The sequence below is a fragment of the Hyperolius riggenbachi genome, chromosome 1 (assembly GCF_040937935.1).
Source record: "Hyperolius riggenbachi isolate aHypRig1 chromosome 1, aHypRig1.pri, whole genome shotgun sequence".
Lineage (NCBI taxonomy): Eukaryota > Metazoa > Chordata > Amphibia > Anura > Hyperoliidae > Hyperolius > Hyperolius riggenbachi.
Window position 1 is genome coordinate 612,527,991 of NC_090646.1, and position 20,265 is coordinate 612,548,255.

At 45.0% G+C, this 20,265-nt stretch overlaps 1 protein-coding gene across 1 annotated transcript in view; it reads left to right on the top strand.

The window, feature by feature from the left end:
- Positions 1–20,265, top strand: part of MTX3 (metaxin 3) — an 81,412-nt gene that overhangs the window by 41,298 nt on the left and 19,849 nt on the right. Inside the window, exons 4-8 of the mRNA XM_068271806.1 lie at positions 2,768–2,860; positions 6,456–6,638; positions 14,930–15,006; positions 17,115–17,272; positions 19,332–19,420. Of these exons, the coding sequence (XP_068127907.1) occupies positions 2,768–2,860; positions 6,456–6,638; positions 14,930–15,006; positions 17,115–17,272; positions 19,332–19,420 (600 nt within the window). The remainder of the gene's footprint in view (positions 1–2,767; positions 2,861–6,455; positions 6,639–14,929; positions 15,007–17,114; positions 17,273–19,331; positions 19,421–20,265) is intronic.

Consider the following 20,265-nt stretch of genomic DNA (forward strand, 5'->3'; position numbering starts at 1 on the left):
GACGCACATTGTTACGTCTGCTGCGGTTCTGCAGGTCTTCAATGTGTGCACGGAAGATCGCGTTCAGGGTGGCTTGCTTTGTGGAAGCATCTTGGAGGGGTTTCAGCTCCCCTCGTATAGAGGTAATGTCTGTTTCTGTGTGCTCGATTCGCTCTGCAAGAGTGCCGAGGTCTTCCTTCAGGGCTGCAATCTCAGACCGCGTGGTGAGAAGGATCGTCTCGGTTTGCTGAGCCATGTCAGATTTCGTGGGTAGGTCACGCAGGAAGGTCCAGATGTCCTCCAAGTTTTTGGTGTTGGGCGAAATGTGAGATGTGCCCGGGGAAGAAGGGCTCTGCGTGTTGCTGGACGGTGCTGGTGTCTCCGCCATCTTGTCTGCGGCCTGTCGAGTGAGCGGGCCCGAAAAGTACTTAGTTACTGTGTTTGTAGAGGACCCCGGAGCCGTTGCTTGGTTCGTTTTGGTGCCCCTCTTGTTTATCTTAGGTAGCCCGGTATCTGCTTCGGGTTGTGAGGTAGTGCTCTTGCTCATTTTGCGAGGAAAGGTTGCTGCTGGCTCGGAGCTCTGTAGACGCACGTCTTTACAGCACCATGTCCGGCTCCGCCCCCCTCCAAGTCATTACTTTTTATAGCACTATCATGTGGTCACAGCTGCAGTGGGTAGTCGCACCTTGTGGTCACAGCTGTGGTAGGTAGCACTAGCTTGTGGTCACAGCTGTGGTAGGTAGCACTAGCTGGTGGTCACAGCTGCAGTGGGTAGTCACACCTTGTGGTTACAGCTGCAGTGGGTAGCAACACCTTGTGGTTACAGCTGCAGTGGGTAGCAACACCTTGTGGTTACAGCTACAGTGGGTAGCAACACCTTGTGGTTACAGCTGCAGTGGTTAGCAACACCTTGTGGTCACAGCTGCAGTGGGTAGCAACACCTTGTGGTCACAGCTGTGGTGGGTAGTCACACCTTGTGGTCACAGCTGTGGTGGGTAGCACTAGCTTGTGGTCACAGCTGTGGTGGGTAGCACTAGCTTGTGGTCACAGCTGTGGTGGGTAGCACTAGCTTGTGGTCACAGCTGTGGTGGGTTGCACTAGCTTGTGGTCACAGCTGTGATGGGTTGCACTAGCTTGTGGTCACAGCCGTGGTGGGTAGCACTAGCTTGTGGTCACAGCCGTGGTGGGTAGCACTAGCTTGTGGTCACAGCTGTGGTGGGTAGCACTAGCTTGTGGTCACAGCTGTGGTGGGTAGCACTAGCTTGTGGTCACAGCTGTGGTGGGTTGCACTAGCTTGTGGTCACAGCTGTGGTAGGTGGAGCTAGCTTGTGGTCACAGCTGTGGTAGGTAGAGCTAGCTTGTGGTCACAGCTGTGGTGGGTAGAGCTAGCTTGTGGTCACAGCTGTGGTGGGTAGAGCTAGCTTGTGGTCACAGCTGTGGTAGGTAGAGCTAGCTTGTGGTCACAGCTGTGGTGGGTAGCACTAGCTTGTGGTCACAGCTGTGATAGGTAGAGCTAGCTTGTGGTCACAGCTGTGGTAGGTAGAGCTAGCTTGTGGTCACAGCTGTGGTAGGTAGAGCTAGCTTGTGGTCACAGCTGTGGTAGGTAGAGCTAGCTTGTGGTCACAGCTGTGGTAGGTAGAGCTAGCTTGTGGTCACAGCTGTGGTAGGTAGAGCTAGCTTGTGGTCACAGCTGTGGTAGGTAGAGCTAGCTTGTGGTCACAGCTGTGGTAGGTAGAGCTAGCTTGTGGTCACAGCTGTGGTAGGTAGAGCTAGCTTGTGGTCACAGCTGTGGTAGGTAGAGCTAGCTTGTGGTCACAGCTGTGGTAGGTAGAGCTAGCTTGTGGTCACAGCTGTGGTAGGTAGAGCTAGCTTGTGGTCACAGCTGTGGTAGGTAGAGCTAGCTTGTGGTCACAGCTGTGGTAGGTAGAGCTAGCTTGTGGTCACAGCTATGGTAGGTAGAGCTAGCTTGTGGTCACAGCTGTGGTAGGTAGAGCTAGCTTGTGGTCACAGCTGTGGTAGGTAGAGCTAGCTTGTGGTCACAGCTGTGGTAGTTAGAGCTAGCTTGTGGTCACAGCTGTGGTAGGTAGAGCTAGCTTGTGGTCACAGCTGTGGTGGGTAGCACTAGCTTGTGGTCACAGCTGTTGTGGGTAGCACTAGCTTGTGGTCACAGCTGTGGTGGGTAGAGCTAGCTTGTGGTCACAGCTGTTGTGGGTAGCACTAGCTTGTCACAGCTGTGGTGGGTAGCGCTAGCTTGTGGTCACAGCTGTGGTGGGTAGCGCTAGCTTGTGGTCACGGCTGTGGTGGGTAGCGCTAGCTTGTGGTCACGGCTGTGGTGGGTAGCACTAGCTTGCGGTCACCGCAGGGGAAAGGGGGGGGGGGGTGCATGTAAGTAAAACTCAACTTCTCAGGTTTACTTTCATTGCAAGCACAAAGGAATGTGCTTCTGTTTTACTTTGCTCATCTCTGTGTAGCAGAAGGATGGGTTATAAATTCACTTGCAATTTTAAGCTGCTGACTCTAAATTTTCAACACTGCCATTATTGTGGTGAACAGTGATGACCGTTTCCATAATGAACACAGCAAAATATGCTGCCAGAAAGGTTACACAGTAGCTACTAATTCTCTAACAATGGAAAAAAAATGATCTGCCCTGTTAGCTGCATTACCATATGACTTTACTGTTGGCCAGATAAGGGATATTTTATGGATTTATGAAGTCAACTTTCTCGTTTAATTAATGACCAAACTTGTTAACCAAAGTTTACTAATTCCCTGTTTATCTGTTCAGAAGTACAATGCTGATTACGTGCTGTCAGCAAGAGAGGGCTCAGATACACTGGCCTATATTGCACTACTGGAGGAGAAGCTACTGCCTGCAATGGTGAGTATACTGATCGTAATTATATTGCTGTTTGGCAGACGCCTGTCTCTAATAAGTGTCTAAAGGTGCCCATACATGGTACAATTTTTCATTTATTTTTTATTTATTATTATTCAATTAGATCGAATATAAAGATTTTTCCAACATGTCTGATCGGATTTTTATAAAAAAATAAATAAATAAAAGTTCGTTTTTCTTGATTGAGAAAAAGGATTCTCATTTGATTTGATAGTTTTGGTCGAAAAAATGGGAACATCCTAACGTTTTTTTATTGTACCGTGTATAGGTACCATTAGGCCTGAGACCCACTTGCAGGGATTTTCTATGTGCTTGTGATTTGAAAAGCTCCAGCAAGGATGGGCATACGAGTAATCACAAGTGCTTACTCCTGAGTGCAGGTGAGCGCCTGGATTACAAGGGGTTATTTACCCATAATTCCGCCGTGCGTTCCAAACCGCTTGCACGCCTCCTATTGGTCGTGTTGCAAGCCTCACCACGGCGCACTTCCTCCTTCAAGCAGGAATTATTGGTAAATAACCCCTTGTAATGCAACTGCGGCAATCAAGGCTCATTTGAATGACGAGTAAGCACTCCTGATTACTCGTAAGCCCATCCCTGCTAATGTAATGCTATTGGTGTGATCCCATTTGAGGGATTTTTATTTAAAAATCACCCATAGCATTGCATTAGACAAGACCTATATCGTGCTTTTTCTCCTGGTGGACTCAAAGCACCAGAGCTGCAGCCACTAGGGTGCGCTCAGTAGGCAGTAGCAGTTTTAGGGAGACTTGCCTAAGGACTCCTTACTGAATAGGTGCTGGCCTACTAAACAGACCCGAAATTCGAACCCTGGTGTCCTGTGTCAGAGGCAGAGCCCTTAACCACTACACTATCCAGCCACATTAGCAAGTGTGGGTCCCAGGCCTTACTGGGGTCTGTGCTCTTGTCAGAACTATATATTGGTATTATTTATTTATAGATCAGTAACAGTTTCCACTAGCATGTTGCATTCTGCATGTTTTTCTGTATAAGTATTTATGCATTTTTTCAGCAAACGTTAAGGTGGAAATCCGTACGTGGCTATCAATCATTGTATACCAATGCGTGCTGTAGACATTGCAGTAAGCAATTCATATTTTTTCTGCACCACACTTGCAAATTTACATTCAATGGAAATGACTCCATTGACGTGCATTGGTTTCAGTTTTAATGCAAATAATCACATTGTGAATTTGCGCTTAGTGGAAATGAGCCCTTAAAGTGGACCCAAATTAAAAATACAAGATTTCAGAAATAAAATCTATTTTCTAAATTATAATTTTTTCAGCTGCATGACGACAAATATAAAATATTTTACATATATTGGAGGAACCCCTCCCTTCCTTTCATATTGCTGGGACAGAATCCGGCAAACTGGTGGAGTAGGTGGTGACCGGCAAACTGGTGGAGTAGGTGGTGACCGGCAAACTGGTGGAGTAGGTGGTGACCGGCAAAGGAGGAATTGCTAATGGCTGCCACCTGTATAACCCTAGTTATGAAAAGAGAAGGGTGAAAAGCATGCACTGAAATGATCATAGGCTTGAAGGAGTGTTCATTTATCTTTGTATGTGTCAGAGTTGTGCAACTAAATATTTTGAAATAAAAGTTTGGTTTGGGTCCACTTTAATTAAAGTTAACCACTTTACCACTGAGGGGTTTTTCCCCTTGAGCAGCAGAGCAATTTTCACCTTTCAGCGCTCTTCCCATTCATTCGCCAATAACTATCCCTACTCATCTCAACAAAACGATCTATATCTTATTTTCGCCACCAATTAGGCTTTCTTTGCATTCTTTTCTAAATGCATTTTAAAGGGAATAATACGGGAAAAAAATGGAAAAAATTAATAATTTCTCATCATTTCTGGTTTTCGGCCATCATAGTTTTTAAATAATACATGCTACCATAATTAAAACCCACGTATTTTATTTGTTCATTTATCCCGTTATTACACAGTTTAAATTATGTCCCTATCACAATGTATGGCGGCAGTATTTTATTTGGAAATGAAGGTGCATTTTTTCGGTGTTGTGTCCATAACTGTTTACAAGCCCATAATTTAAAAAAATGACAGTAATATACCCTCTTGACATACATATTAATAAAGTGCAGTCCCTAAGGTAACTATTTATGTATTTTATTTGTCGGTTTTTTTATATACAAAGAAATTGTGTGTGTGGGGGGGGAGGGTTTACTATGGGAGAGTGTGGGAGGGAAGGAGTTAATTTTAAATGTAATTGTGGGTCTTTTTATTAAAAAAAAGTATGTATCTGTAATTTTACTATTTGGCCACAAGATGTCCTCAGTCATGTACCAGAGCTGAGGAAAAAAGAATTGATGCTCACCCGCGACTTCCTTGAGCAGCATAAACCTGTCCCACGCCGTCCTCCAGCGGTCTGCCATTCAGCCTCGATCAGCAATAGTAACTGGCTTTCAGTTGCGTCAGTCCAGGTTTACTGCGTATGCGTGGACCTCCCACACATGTGCAGAAGACCCAGACTGAACCCGACTGAGCCTGTCACTGGGGCTGATCGTGGCTGAACTGCAGACTGTGGGAGGACTGGGTGGGACTGAGATGGGTTTCTGCTGCTGGAGGAAGCTGCGGGTGGTATCAATTATTTTTTCCCACAGCTCTGGTTTTCTTTTATGCTTACAGGAAGTAAAGCGTGTATGTGTAACTTTTTTATTTTTTATTTTTTCACAATGATCATGGCTTTGAATTGAAGTTGGCGATCATTGCAGCGGGGACTTAGATCAATGAATGGGAACGGAGTTCCTATTCATTGTCCCCCGGGCTAACAGGGTGCTGCGAGTACACACGCAGGAACGCGTGCACGAGTGGCGATCACGGGGGGGGGGGGGATGCGTATATATCTACACCCCAGGCGCTGAAGCGAAGAGTGTCGGGGCGTAGATTTACTGTCTTCGGGTACCGAAATAGTTACATTTTACAGTCATTGGCTCTTTGTGATAAGGGCTGGTTCACACTGACTGTTTTGCAACGGTAAATGACAGCCTCGACACTTGTGGTGGCTGCCCATTCCGTCGCTGTGATCGCTTACCAACCTTTGCGGAAACGCTGCGTTTTGATCCCGATTTTTCCCTGTTGTCTGCCCGGCGCTTAGCTAATCCTGGAAGCAACACGTTGCTTCCAGGATGGTTTAATGCCTTGCTTCCCTCTCCCACTGCAGGAATGAGAAACGCTGCATGCTGGGAAGTGGCGCCTAAAGCCAACAAATGCTCTTTTGCATGCAGAAAGGCATTTGTAATGAGCCGCTGGGCTGCATGGGCGACTGGTTCAGATGTCCGTCTGATCCAGCCCTAACTCTGCACAAGCAAATTTATTCAAGCAGCATTCAGCACTGATTGCAGCTCGTCTACCAACCATTGTAAACCATTATACTGTATACACTGGGGCTGGGACACAGTATTGGGCTAAGCTGTGGAACGTTTGGGTAGAGTTTATAAACCTGGTTATCCTCTGTGCAATAATTCATGAAGAAAGCAGTGCTGCATTCTACAGCCATTGTTTCTAACCATCCTTGTGTATTTCCACAGCTGCACACATTTTGGGTCGACAGTGAGAATTATTACAATGTAACGCGGCCGTGGTACGCATCACACACTCCTTTCCCTCTGAGCTTCTATCTGCCTGCAAAGATGTCCAGAGAAGCGCTGAACAGGATCCTCCTGACCAAGGGACAGCCGCCGCTCTACAGTCTGACGGACGTCGAGGCTCAGGTATTGCTAACATCATGTATAAGACGGCAACTGCGAGTATACAGTTTAGTCTCTGTTATCTGGAACTCTGGCAACCAGAAGACTCAACTAACCAGCATGCCTGAGGGGGAAAACGGGGCTGGAGTTTTGGGAGTTTTCAGAAAAGAAAGTGCTTACTGATTGTCGGGGTGCCAGCTGCTACTTTCCTGCAGCCCCCCCAGTGGCTGTCTGGCATCCATGCAGGCCCGGATTTACATCACAGGAGCCTGTAGGCACAGATGTCCTGGCACATTAAACTTTTTCCCTCAAGGAACCCACAAACTCCCGCCTTACTGCACCGCAAGTGTGCTGGCTGACCCAGCTGTCACTTGTTTCTTACCCATCATAGGTAGCTACAGGTGTCCCTTAGCATTAAGTAGCCAGAGGTACCTTCAGTATGAAGTAGCTAGTAGTGCCCCGACTGAAGGGAGATCCCTTCACTGGAATGCTGAGAGCCGGGTGACTGAAATCTCATTTATGCTCTGCTCCATACTCAGCATAAGGAAGGAGGGAGACACTACTGGAGGGGTGTGGGCCTCCCCTCCATCATGCGCCTGTAGGCACGTGCCTAGAGTGCCTTATAGTAAATCCAGCCCTGCATCCATGCACAGCTCCCGGCGTGTCACCTGACCCAGTGTGGATCAGGTGACACGTCGGAAGCTGTACAGTAAAGACGCTGGGAGCAGCAGGATGTGCAGTAGATGGGGCTCGGACAATCTGTAAGTAGTTACTGCTGCTTCTTCGATGGAGTGGGCAGGGGGGATGGTTAGTGCTTTTCTACCACTGGATCAAGCAACGGGCGAGCACATGCGTCAGGCAATCTCCACCTGTGCCGGATACTAGAGGTTTTGCTGTAAATGGTTTGCTAGTGCTATCCAGTAAACCTTGTATGTATACAAATATGTCTTAATATTTAGTTCACATGACCAGAGGCAACTGAGTACAAGGGACATAGTTTCAGTCTTTGTGGGCGTGGTTGCTTCAGGGCCAGATTTCTGGAAAGGCCATATAGACCCAGGCCTTGGGCAGCAGGACACGGAAGGGAGGTGGACAATGGGAAAGGGAGGCTGCAAATAAACAAACACATTGAAGAAGGGATCTGCTTTACATTGAAAACATTGTTCATCACCTGCTCATCTCTCCTGCATCTCCAATTCCTGCTCACCTGTCATATCTATCTTCACTCATCCCTAATCTATCTTCTGCTCACCTTTTCTATACCTGTTCCGTAATATCCATCTATCCTTCCCACACACTCTGTCCATTCCCTGCTCCCTTGTTCTTTTTGTTCTTTGAGCACCAATGATGATTACCTCCTTTTGTGTTTTTCAACCTTGCTGCATACACTCACCATGCCACTTTTCTTCACTCTTACCACATAACTATGCCACCACCCAACTATATGCTCATCTATGCTCCCCTGCCCCCCGTTTCTTTCAGCACCACACTGTATTCATTTTAAATAACTTCCATTGACTACCCAACCACATTTCATACTTGTTGTTTTGTACTAATTGGATGCCACCATCCCTCAACCACCACCTACATTCCAGACAACTGGGCTAAAAAAAAACAAAAACTGTTCAGATAAGCTTATAATTTGCTTTAGGTAGCATTGAATGTTTACTGCCTCATTCACTAACCCCCGTCGCTCAATCCCTTGTGTCTCCACCTACTACCCTCTAGATCAATGGTTGGGAACCTATGGCTCGGGAGCCAGATGTGGCTCTTTTGATGGCTAAATCTGGCTCACAGACAAATCAGTAGGGGTTGATTCACTAAGCTACTCTGCTCAAGCAGCGCAGAGTAGGCACACTACTGCTGCAGCATGCACTACTAACTTACTCATGCTACCCCAAAACTAACGGCTGCTCCAATTGTCCCACTCTGTAACCTGTCAGATCCAGTGACTTTGTAGGTTGCGATCCCCTGATTTTGTCCCAATAGGCTGCCTGTCAAGTGACAGGCAGTCTGTTGGGCCAATCAAACTGCCTGGTGGATCAACTGTATACACATCACCATGGTACACTAGGTCGCCCCCTCCGATCCTCCAACGACCTTCGCCTCATCACTTCACAACTCACGCATTTCACACTCCCATGCCCGCCTGCAGGATTTCTCAAGAGTTGCCCCCACCCTCTGGAACGCCCTTCCACCACCCATCAGACTTGCTCCCTCTTTCAACACATTCAAGCAAGCCCTCAAAACCCAACTCTTTATGATGGCCTACCCACCTCCTACAACACAGTAACTCTCTACTGAATATTTAACAGCCCCACCTAGTGTTTCCACCCCACCCTTTAGATTTAGATTGTAAGCCTCTGGCAGGGTCCTCCATTCCCTAATGTAATCATGTGCTCCTGTCCTATGACAGCCTGTACTTATATTACTGGGCCTACCTAACCAGCCCATATTGCATGATCATGTATTATGTACAGTTTGCCTTGTATAACTTGTTCTATGTTGTATAACCTTGTTATGTCTGTCATCATTGTATATATTTATTGTCCAGCGCTGCGTAATATGTTGACACTTTATAAATACAATAAATAATAATAATAAAGCGACGTGAGCCCTACTGTCCCAGTTTGAAAAATTATTGTATGGCTCTCACAGAATTACATTTTAAAATATGTGGTGTTTATGGCTCTCTCAGACAAAAAGGTTCCTGACCCCTGCTCTAGATTGTAATCTCTCAAGGGCAGGGACTTTCTCTTAAGTTGGTCATACATCAGGCGACTTGGTGGCCAATCGAACACCCGATTCAATTATTATAATTGAATAATTTCGGTATGAAATTGTTCGCATAACTCGATGCTGCAAGATGTTGGGCTGACTTGCTCGATCGTGTGCGTGGCGGTAACGATGTGCAATTTCGGGACGCTCTGCAAACGGGACGATACCCCCGGCGCTGCCTCCTCTAATGTTAAGTGTCCCCCCTGGTGCCCAGTGTATGTTATACATTACCTGTCCGCCGCCTCCGCTTGTCCTTGTTAGCTCTGGGCGCACTACACTCTCCACTCTCCAAACAGGTAACCACGTGATGCGCGTGTATGCAGAACAGAGTGCGCCTAGAGCATTTGGGGACAAGCAGAGATGGCTGAAAGGTAATGTCTAACATACACTGGGCACCAGGGGGGTGACACTTAAGACTTGGGGCAGCGACGCATTTGGATGCAGCGTCACACGGCCGATTCTGGATTGATTTCAGCATGAAATTGATCGGGAATCCACCTGTGGTCTGAGCAGCCAACAGACCTCTCTCTAATCAGATTCGATTAGAGAGAGATTTGTCTCTTGGTCGAATCTGCCCATCATCGCTAGATGTGTGGCTAGCTTTAGCGTTTCTAAATATCATGTAATTTGTCATATGTACATGTACCAGTATTGGTGATATCTCAAACCACACATCAACCATGTCTGTGTTTGTATTGCTGGATGTCCTGATTGTACAGAGTTTTGAATTTCTCGTATCTGTTCACCAATATTTGTTTTGTATTCTGTACAGTGCTACGGAAGATGCTGGCGCTCTATGAATAATAATAATTGGGCTGTGCTTGATGGACACATTTATTTTTAGCAGTAAACCAAGTTCACGTGACAATTGGCAGAGTTTTTTTTGTTTTTTTTTGTTAGATTTTATTGCTGTCTCTGTGCCTGTTCAGAAGTTCCACTCCTTCTCCAATAGCAGGTTTACTGAGAGCAGGCAGCTAATGTAAATCTCCCAGAGATCTGCCAACCTCAACACTTTACAGAGGTCCACATCCTTTCCCTCTTTTCAGAACTAAAGGGAAGTTGTGCCTGGAGCTACTTGCCAAGCTTCTGTGATCATCCAATTCCTCTTTCTTTCGTCCATAACGCTCAGTATATTGCTGTGCTGGGCACTGGCAGTTTAGTATACTGTGTAGTGTCTGTTAGCTGTTTTTCTCTTTTACCAGAGAGCGGTTTTCTCGCACGCAGGTTTATTCTTCTCTAATTTGGTACTTTACACATTGTTGCAAATCCAATAACCCGAAATTCAAATCAGATTTTGGGATATTACTACCGGTAATTGTTAAATTATGGGCGGAAGAGATTTTGAACACAGGTTGAAATACTTTGCGTTTTATAGTAGTTCTGGAACCGCAAACCGGTAATGGTATTTGTGGAATTTTCCATGTTTTTGTGTCCAATAATAATAGGAAATCTGAAATTCTATTTTTTTCAGGCGTTAGGAACACGTAATCGCTAACTGGCCATTCTCTCCGGGCCTCGTTCACACTGTGTGCCATCATTTTCACATAATGAAAAATGCTTTATAACTGACAGCCATGTTACCCAATGGGCTGATTCACATGTAATGTGTTTTTGGTGTTTGCGTTAAAGTTACAGCCTGCTTTATCTTATTGCACATCCGAGCACATGCATTGTAAAATATTATCTTCACTTTCCCAAAAATAAATACCAAAATGTCTCTATACAGTTCAAGCACTTTTAACAATTTGTATTGCAGTATAATCTTGTTATAATAAATTCGGGTATAGTAAACATTCGGGTATAGTAAACTACCTTTAGAGAGTGTACCAGGACATGCTGGACCATTTCTAGTGTCAAATATATAACATTGTATTTTTTCCGTATTTCATTATTTTTTTTATATCTCGCACTAGGACAATTTTTGTTATAGTAAATAGTATAGTTAATAACAAGATTATACTATACAGTGTAATGCTGGATCCACACCATACAATTTTTTGGCAGATTTACCTGCCAGATCGATTATATCCAGCATGTCCAATCTGAGAATCGATTTTGGTGATTTTCGGAACGATTTCTGTAGAAATGATCGGTCAGAAAATTGCTCAAAAAATCGATCGATTCTCAGATCGGACATGCTGGAAATATTCGGTCTGGCAGGTAAATCTGCCAAAAAATTGTATGGTGGGGATCCAACATAGGCGTTTTCTTAAATCCTCTCCCCATAGTTCTGTATGTTCTGTCGTGGGAAAGTGAAGATATTTTACAATGCATGTGTTCAGACGTGCAATAAGATGAAACGGGCTGTTTAACGCACAAACCCGCATCACACGTAAATCATTGATTAATATGAACTCGGTTATAATGCCAGGTAGCGATTACGTGTTCCTAACACCTGAAAAAAATAGAATTTGAGCTTTCCTAACTTTCCTAACTATTTCCTAACAAAAAGTGGAAAATTCCGCAAATACCATTACCTGTTTGCGGTTCCAGAACTACTATAAACACAAAGTATTTCAACCTGTGTTCAAAATCTCTTCCGCCCATAATTTAACCATTAACTGCTTGCCGACCGCGTCACGCCGATGGGCGTGGCCACGGCGGCAGCCCCAGGACCGCCTAACGCCGATCGGCGTAAAGTTCTGGAGCAGCAGTTTGCAGGAGATCGTGCGAAGGCTGCGCGCGCATCTCCTGCTTGGTGGGCAGAGCTCCGCCTTCAGTCTCCAACTGGCGATTGCCGCTCGGGAGACTGTTGGACGACGAAACCGCTGTGTAATTGGCGGTACAGCGCTGCAATCTATAGCAGTGCTGTACTGGAGACAGCCATGTGACACGGCTGTCCCCTCCATTAGCTCAGAGGTGATCCGCTGTCATAGGCTGAAGCCTATGACTGCCAATCACAGTGATTGGTGTGCAGTGGGCACTCCCTCCCTCCCCCTGCCAGCCTAAAAAAAAAAAACAGTTTCAATTAAAAAAAAATTACAAAAATATTAATTATAAATAAACAAACAAACCTGGGGGGGATCAGACTCCACCAACAGAGAAGGGGGGGGGGGATCACTTGTGTGCTGAGTTGTGCAGCCCTGCAGCTTGGCCTTAAAGCTGCAGTGGCCAATTTCAAGAACAATGGCCTGGTCTTTAGGGGGGTTTAACACTGTGGTCCTCAAGTGGTTAATAATATCCCAAAATCTGATTTCCCTGTGTGACTATTCCACTGGTCCAGAGTTTCTTAAGTAGAGAGTTCATATTTGTAGCTGCTCTAAACAGAAAGCGGACTGTACACCTCAACATCTTGATCGTTTTATTTCTCCATGTTTTACCATATCTATGTTGTATAAAGGTCAACAGGTTTCATATACTATGCTTAGTATTACATGTTAAGGAGGATGTCATACTGTTTAAATAGAATACTTAAAAGCTTTAAATTGAGTCTCAATGTGTGCTGGCCAGAAACTGTGTTGTCCAGTTTGCCAAGGTCAAGTGTTTTCTTCTGCAGGGTGGCACATTTAAAACCGGCCCAGCTGCCTGCCCTGAGTGCGTGAGGTAGATGGCAAACCTATACCTCCACATGGATTCCCTCACTGCTGTGTGTGTTTTATGGCTTTATTGCAGCCTGTGTCGCTGGTCTTCACTGCTGTATGGGTAACGTTTTCATACAGCAACTATTAGTTGCCTGGTTTTAAATGTGCTACCCTGTAGAAGGCCCATTGTGTAGTTCCCACTTTTGTGTTGCTTTTTTTATCAGAACACTTAGGATTATAGATACAGCAAGCACTCCATGTCAAAAGTCTTTATTTTACAACTTAAATAATATCCACCATTTTGGAGGCATGATGAGCCCCATTATGAAGGAAACCATAAGGTAGCAATGATGGGCTCGGGTAGGGGATCCGCCACTCTGACAAAGTTATGTGCTCCATACATGCGGCTGCTGTTCAGTGCCAGTGTTTATATTAATTGTTGGTGTTGTTCACCCCTCGATTGAAAGCACTCACTATTAACTAGTATTGTGGATAGTGTGGAGCTCAACAACTTACTACTTTTCCGCAGAACAAACACTAACCGAAAATAACTGAGTACGGGGGAAAAATAAAGCACACACTGTAGTCTAAAAAGACAAGCCCTATTGGTACATACAAAGGGGAGGGGAGTACACTTTGAAAATGAAAAACCAAATGGTTGACATAGACCCCACATGTGTAGTGGGAGGTCTGATGTGAACTCCCTAAATAGGTAAAAATCTACCCAGTATATAGCCCTATGAGGGTCCTGGCTGATCCCCCTCCACTACGTGATACAATAGTGGGGTGTCGATAGTGCAGCTATCATCAACACTTTTCTGACAGGAGGCGAAGTCAAGCTCCCGCCTACCGTGCACCACCAATTTCCTGTCCCATTTGGTATATAATAGACAAGACAAGACAAATAACATTAATATTGCGCTTTTCTCCTTTCGGACTCAAAGCGCCAGAGCAGAGCAGCAGCCAAACCAGGCGTTCTCAGCTTTTACTTGAGCTGCAGGGGATGACTATGGGGGGCACTTTGTAAATAGTTGTGTATATTGTGTATGTAGCATTGTATCATATTGTACAGCACCTTCTGAGGAAGCCCGTTAGGGTGAAACATGTTCATATTAAGGTTTTGTTCTGTATAGCACTATGCACGTTTGCTAGCACTCCTCCCTGCTCTCATCCTTGCACTTTTGGGAAAGTGGTGTAAGGGAGCACTCTGAGCCCTACCCTGGCTGCCAGCTCTGTTGGCATACATTTGGCCAGAGGAGGTCTCATTTTGCTTCTCCACCTCACCTGCCTCCCAGTTAACTATTGTCTACCCCCTGTGGGATATCCACACCCCACTATTGCACCACATAGTGGAGGGGGATCAGCCAGGACCCTCATAGGGATATATACTGGGTAGACTTTTTACCTATTGAGGGAGTTCACATCAGACCTCCCACTACACATGTGGGGTCTATGTCAACCATTCGGTTTTTCATTTTCAAAGTGTATTCCACTTTGTATGTACCAATAGGGCTTGTCTTTTTAGACTACAGTGTGTACTTTTACGCAGAACACTGACCTGCTGCATTTTGGGACATTCGCACTTCAATGCCAGTTTTAGAGCTGGTGCAAATGCCATCCACATGGCACGCATTTCACTTATTGGCCACATGAAAATTGAAATGGAGAAAGAAAGCTTGCCTGTCTTGCATTAAAAGCTGCTCGCAAACTCACACAGGAAACCGCGTGGCAATGTGGCGCGGTTTTCCGCTTGCAGTCACATTAGCTAGTGGAAACACCGTCTAATATAGGCTGAGTAAGATTGCTGAACTTGAGAACATGATCACTCTCGTGTGTGGCCAATAATTAGAATAACAGATATTTTTCACTTTTTGTTTTTTGGTGACCAAGTTTGAAGGAACGTTAAACAAGAGCACAATGTTCTTGCGGAAAGATATTACAGATATTGCAGTGATTTCAGTCATGATACCCTCTTAGGTTTGTTCTTCTCATAACGCGTTCTGTTTGTTTTTATAGATCTATAAAGATGCCAAGGAATGTCTGAATCTCATCTCCAACCGACTCGGAACATCCCGCTTCTTTTTTGGAGGAACGTAAGTTACAGAAACAAAGCGACAGCTAATCTGATTGCTGCACTGGAGAAGTCATCATTGCCTTGGGTGTCAGTTATAGCTAAGCTCCATAAATATGTTTGTGCTGTTCATGTGCCCAAGTTCCAATAAAACTTTGAACGGGTTATAGTGATCTGCTGAAAAAGGCACAGGTACACTTGAACTATCTTATCACTCTACTGGGTGGAGGCACCCAAAAAGATATAAAATAATTAAAACTGGTTTAAAAGGAGAGGTAATGATGGCTTGCCTCCCTCTAAAGATACACACCAGGCGTATACTGTTAAACTTTTTGACCTTGTTGCACAAAAACAGAACGCTGCATTTCGCAAGACTGTACAATACAGACAGCTAGGGTTTTACAGACCCGGGTGCTTTTAAGTCCGATCGATTTGGGACAGAAGTGATCAGGGAAAAAAATGATCGGTAACATGATCAAATTTGTTTGAAATTGATTCAACCCATTCATCCTACAGGGCTAACAGGTCTGTAGAAGACGCCATTAACATCAGTCTGGTGTACATCACGGAACACCTTGACAGGCCAGACTTCTATGCCAGGATACTGTTCCTGGGTTTTAGCTCTGCTTCAACACGACCTGCCTGGACATCCTGATCAACAATCTTGCGCAGCTCGGAGTTAACCCCATTCTTTTGCGTATTGGTCACGGACTTCCTCACCAATAGAACGCGAGAGTGATAACTACCAACACAGATGCACTTCAAGGATGTGTACTGTTCCCCCCACCCCCCCCCCCCCTTGTTCTCCCTCTAGGCCAATAACTGCACCTATTCCTCTGACTCCATCAAGGTAATTATTTGAAGATGATACAACTATCATCGGTCAAATTGACAGCAACGGTGAGCATGCGTACCGCAGGGAGATCAAGAGAATCTGCAACTGCTGCAGGGACAACAAGCTTGTCTTCAGTGTGGCAAAAACTGTGGAAATCATTGTAGATTTTAGAAAACATTCCTCCACCCAGTCTCCAGTGCATACTGAGCTTGGTTCCTGGGCACAACTGTAGCCAGCAACCTTACATGGGGCAAAACACCATAATTCAAAAGGAGACAGACGAGACTATTTTTCCTGCACCAACTGAAAAAAATTTGGCATGCCGAAGAAAGTTGCTGGCCAATTTTTACACCTCTACCATACAGTCCATCCTTTGTTCCTCTGTCATTGTCTGGTATGCATGCGCAACAGGTACAAATTCCAGAGAGTTTTAGCACTGCAGAGAAGATCTGATCGCCCCTGCCACCTTTTGACCTCCTCCACACTGCCGGAATAAAGTTGAGGGCCATCAGGATCTGCCAAGATTCCACCCAGGCATGGCGTGTGCCAGGCCTTAGCGGCAGATGATTAGCAGGGCTGCCAGGCAAGGTGCATTGTTTTAATATGGCAGGCTCCATATAACTCTCAATTAAGGTGACCTATAACACTTCTGAAAGTTTGATGTTGCAGAACGCTGTAGTACTAGAGGAGCACTTTACATGGAAAACATTGGTAATTGCTTTGGCAGCTCTTTCCAAATTGGGCCAACATCCTCTTTTGTGACGCTCACACTGGCTGTCCATCATGCTTGAAGTGGAGCTAAGCTGTGCCAGGGGCAGCGAGAAGAAACAGCTCTGTTTGATGTAAGCAAACATGACTGAAGGATAAAGGACAATGACATATAAAGCATTATGCACAAATGGGTCCTGGCTTTGCTTATACCATATAAAACTGATCTCAAAGTGGCGTGCTGGCCTCACAACATCTGAAAAATATAAATTGAAGTGGAGTTCTGAAATTTCCGGTAAACAACTATTGTTGTCCCCTGTAGATATTTGCAGTAGTAAACTGCATGTCTTAAAAGGAACTTAGCACAAAATTTGTAGAACTTGGCATACAAACCTAAAGGGAGTTTTGGTAATTGTTTGGGCTTTGGGGGGGGGGGGGGGGTTCCAGAGGGTGGCTCTTGAGAAATCCTGCAGGAGCGCATGGGTCGTTTGAGGACTGGAGGGGGTGGTTTGGTGTATACCTGTGAACAAGATCTATCTGTATATAGATTGTACATTTGTTGTTTATACTTGTCTATTTCTTTGCAGGCCTACTTCTCTGGATGCCTTTGTGTTTGGTTTTCTGGCTCCTCTATTGAAAGCTAAACTTCCCAAGGTCCTTTTGCAAGAACATTTGAAGCAGCTGCCCAACTTGTGTCACTTCTGTGACTACATCCTTAGTGCCTATTTCACAAAGAATGCTGAAGGTAGGTATGTGCCGTGTGCATATACATGTATTTAAGGCGCCAGGAAATTTGGGCGCATGGTATAGCAAAAAAACTGGCAAGTCCAGGCGTTAATTACTATTCCCCCTCCAGGCCGCCATTGACTTGAGGAAAACGCTATTTGGACTTTCAGTTATTGCTGGCTGCCAAATTTCAGTTTTTGTCGTAATTTGGGCTCCGTCTTTTGATCCAAATTACGGACTGAGCACCACTATTGCCGTAATTCACATTACAGCCTATGGAGGTGCTGGCTGCACCCAAATTTCCTGCACTGTTTTTACCTGACTTGCCATGGGCAGGGTGGCTGGTAGAGATGAAGAATTGTCAATATTTCTCAACCACATCAGGACCACCTGCCTGGGCTTCATTTAATAAGACAGGAAGATTCTACGCTTGCTAAATAAAATGGTCACACGTTTTACAGGCTTGTGTCTGCAGGCACCCTTGACATGAGGAGTGATTGGGGGTTATAAAATATTGTCCAATGGCTATTGGCCCTGGGCTTGTGCACTGGTCTCTACACATGTTCTGAAGTTAGACCACTGTGTCTCTCTGCACATGATTTCACATAACATGGGAGATTGTACCAGTGCTGCTCTATTTCCACAACTGTACAATTAAAATGGTGTTCATGGCAAAGTCTTTTAGAGATCGCAGGGGCTAAAGGTTCGTACACAAGTCAGATGAAAGTCATTCAAAATGAATGATGGAAGACTGTGTCATAAACGGCACGTTGTTAGAGATGGCGCGTGTACACATGGCACTATACACTACCGATGAATGATGAGATTGCGCGTGCAGCCGGAAACATCGCATCTTCTTTTCATGCAGCTGCACTTCGTGGATATTTTGTTCATGATCTACTGATTCCTGTACACGTTCTTTATTATGAACGAAATGCCTAGCAGATTTGCCAAAGTGACCGAGAACCCTCACTTATCATTTTGGTTAGTCTTTCACTTCCATTTTTCAATAATCAGTCGATCAGCCGTTCATTTTGAATGACTTCCATCAAGTGTGTACGAAGCTTTCTGAAGTCAATAAAATGGCCTTTTGTTTTTATTTTATTCCCCCAATCCTCCCCCCCCCCCCCCCCCCGAAATCCCTGAGGCAAAATCCTCTGTTACTTCCTGGAAAAGTCAGAGGTGAGCACAGTAGCTCCGCCTCCAGTGAAGTCAATCTCTGCCGATCTCTGCTTCTCCTCGCCCCTCTGTCTTCTTTCACTGAGAGGGGCGGGGGAGAGGAGGAGATCGGTAGAGATTGATTGGACTGGAGGCAGAGCTACTACGCTCACCTCTGCCTCCTCTGGGCAGCAAAATCTACGACTTGGAAAGTCATAGAATTTTGCACCGGATTTCGGGGGTTAAATTCATCGTTCTGCCGGGGGATACGGCGAATCATCTTTGATGATAATGCTGAAAAAGAATGGGAAATATAAAAAGGTAATTTTACTGGCTTAAGACTCCCTTTAAATAGTCTCGTGAGGGTACTTGCCTCAGGAGGGGGAAGCCTCTAGATCCAAATGAGGCTTCCCCCGTCCTCTTCAGCCTTGGGCATTCAGCGCTAGCAGCCCCACCAAAGAGTCCACAGCAATATTTACCAATCCCTGCTGCATGGGTAGAGCAGCACAAGCTTCCCCTTGGGCTCTAGCGGAAATGGCTGAGCCCAGTCTGGTCCACTCTACTGCGCAGACTTGGCAGCCGAGCCCAATCAGTTCCGCTTTACAGCACAGCTGAGTCCAATAGGATTTGCTCTACTGCGCTGGCCACATACTGAAGCCCCTACTGCTTCTGCAGCAGATTTTCAGGGGCTGTCAACGCTGGATCCCTGAGGCTGAAGAGGACTGGGATGCCTCATTAGGATCCTGAGGCTTCCCCCCTCCCAAGGTAAATACCCCAGGGGGACTTTTTTCATCACAGGTTTATTTTAACTTTGATCTGTCATCCTTAATACACAGTGTTCATTTCTATTGCTTTCTATACTAACACTTTACACTTTTGTGCTCTTCTCTCTCTCCTGTTTCTTCTCTGGCTCTCTATAGGCTCATCTCCTGCTGGCCAGGAAGCTATAGATGCAAACTTACAGAAACTCACACAGCTTGTAAATAAGGAATCCAACCTCATAGAAAAGGTTATACCATCTATTCTTCTTTCTTCCATTTTTTTCTTTCATCAGACTGTTTTTGCAAGGAACCGCTCACTGAAAGCCATGTGTTTTTGTATGTGTCTTTGCCCCAGCAGAGATGGTTATCCCTCCTTTATTGTATTGGGAAAAGCTTTCCTGGCAAACAGCTGTAAAGCAAATGGAAGTAAAGTTGGAAAGGTGTAAAATATGTGCCAGGCTTTTATTGATGTTTAGGTAAACTGGGGGAAGCATTCAAGGTGATTGAGGTTACCTTGGCATGAAGTGCTGTGAAATCCAATCAAAAAGGTCGATGCAGGAGAAAAAGTAGGAAAAGCTGTATTTTTTTTTTTTTTATATATAAATACTTCTGTTGTGTTTTTATTGTAGTCTTCCCTGTTTAACCACTTCACCTCCAAGGGTTTTTCACCTTAAAAAAAAACACAGCAATTTTCAACTGTCAGCGCTCCTTCCATTCATTCGCCTATAACTTTATGACTACTTATCACTACAAAACGGTCTATATCTTGTTATTTTTGCCATCAATTGGGCTTTCTTTGAGGGGTACTTTTTGCTTAGAATTATTTTATTCTAAATGTGTTTCAACAGGAAAAATTGGAAAAAAAATCAATATTTCTCAGTTTTCGCCACTATAGTTTCAAAATAATACATGCGTGTACTGTAATTAAACTCCACACATTTTATTTGTCCCGGTTACTGCAACGTTTACAATTTTTCCCTAGTACGATGTATGGCGCCAATATTTTATTTGGAAATAAAGGTGCATTTTTCAGTTTTGCATCCATCCTTAATTACAAGCCCATCATTTATAAAATAACAGTAATATACCCTCT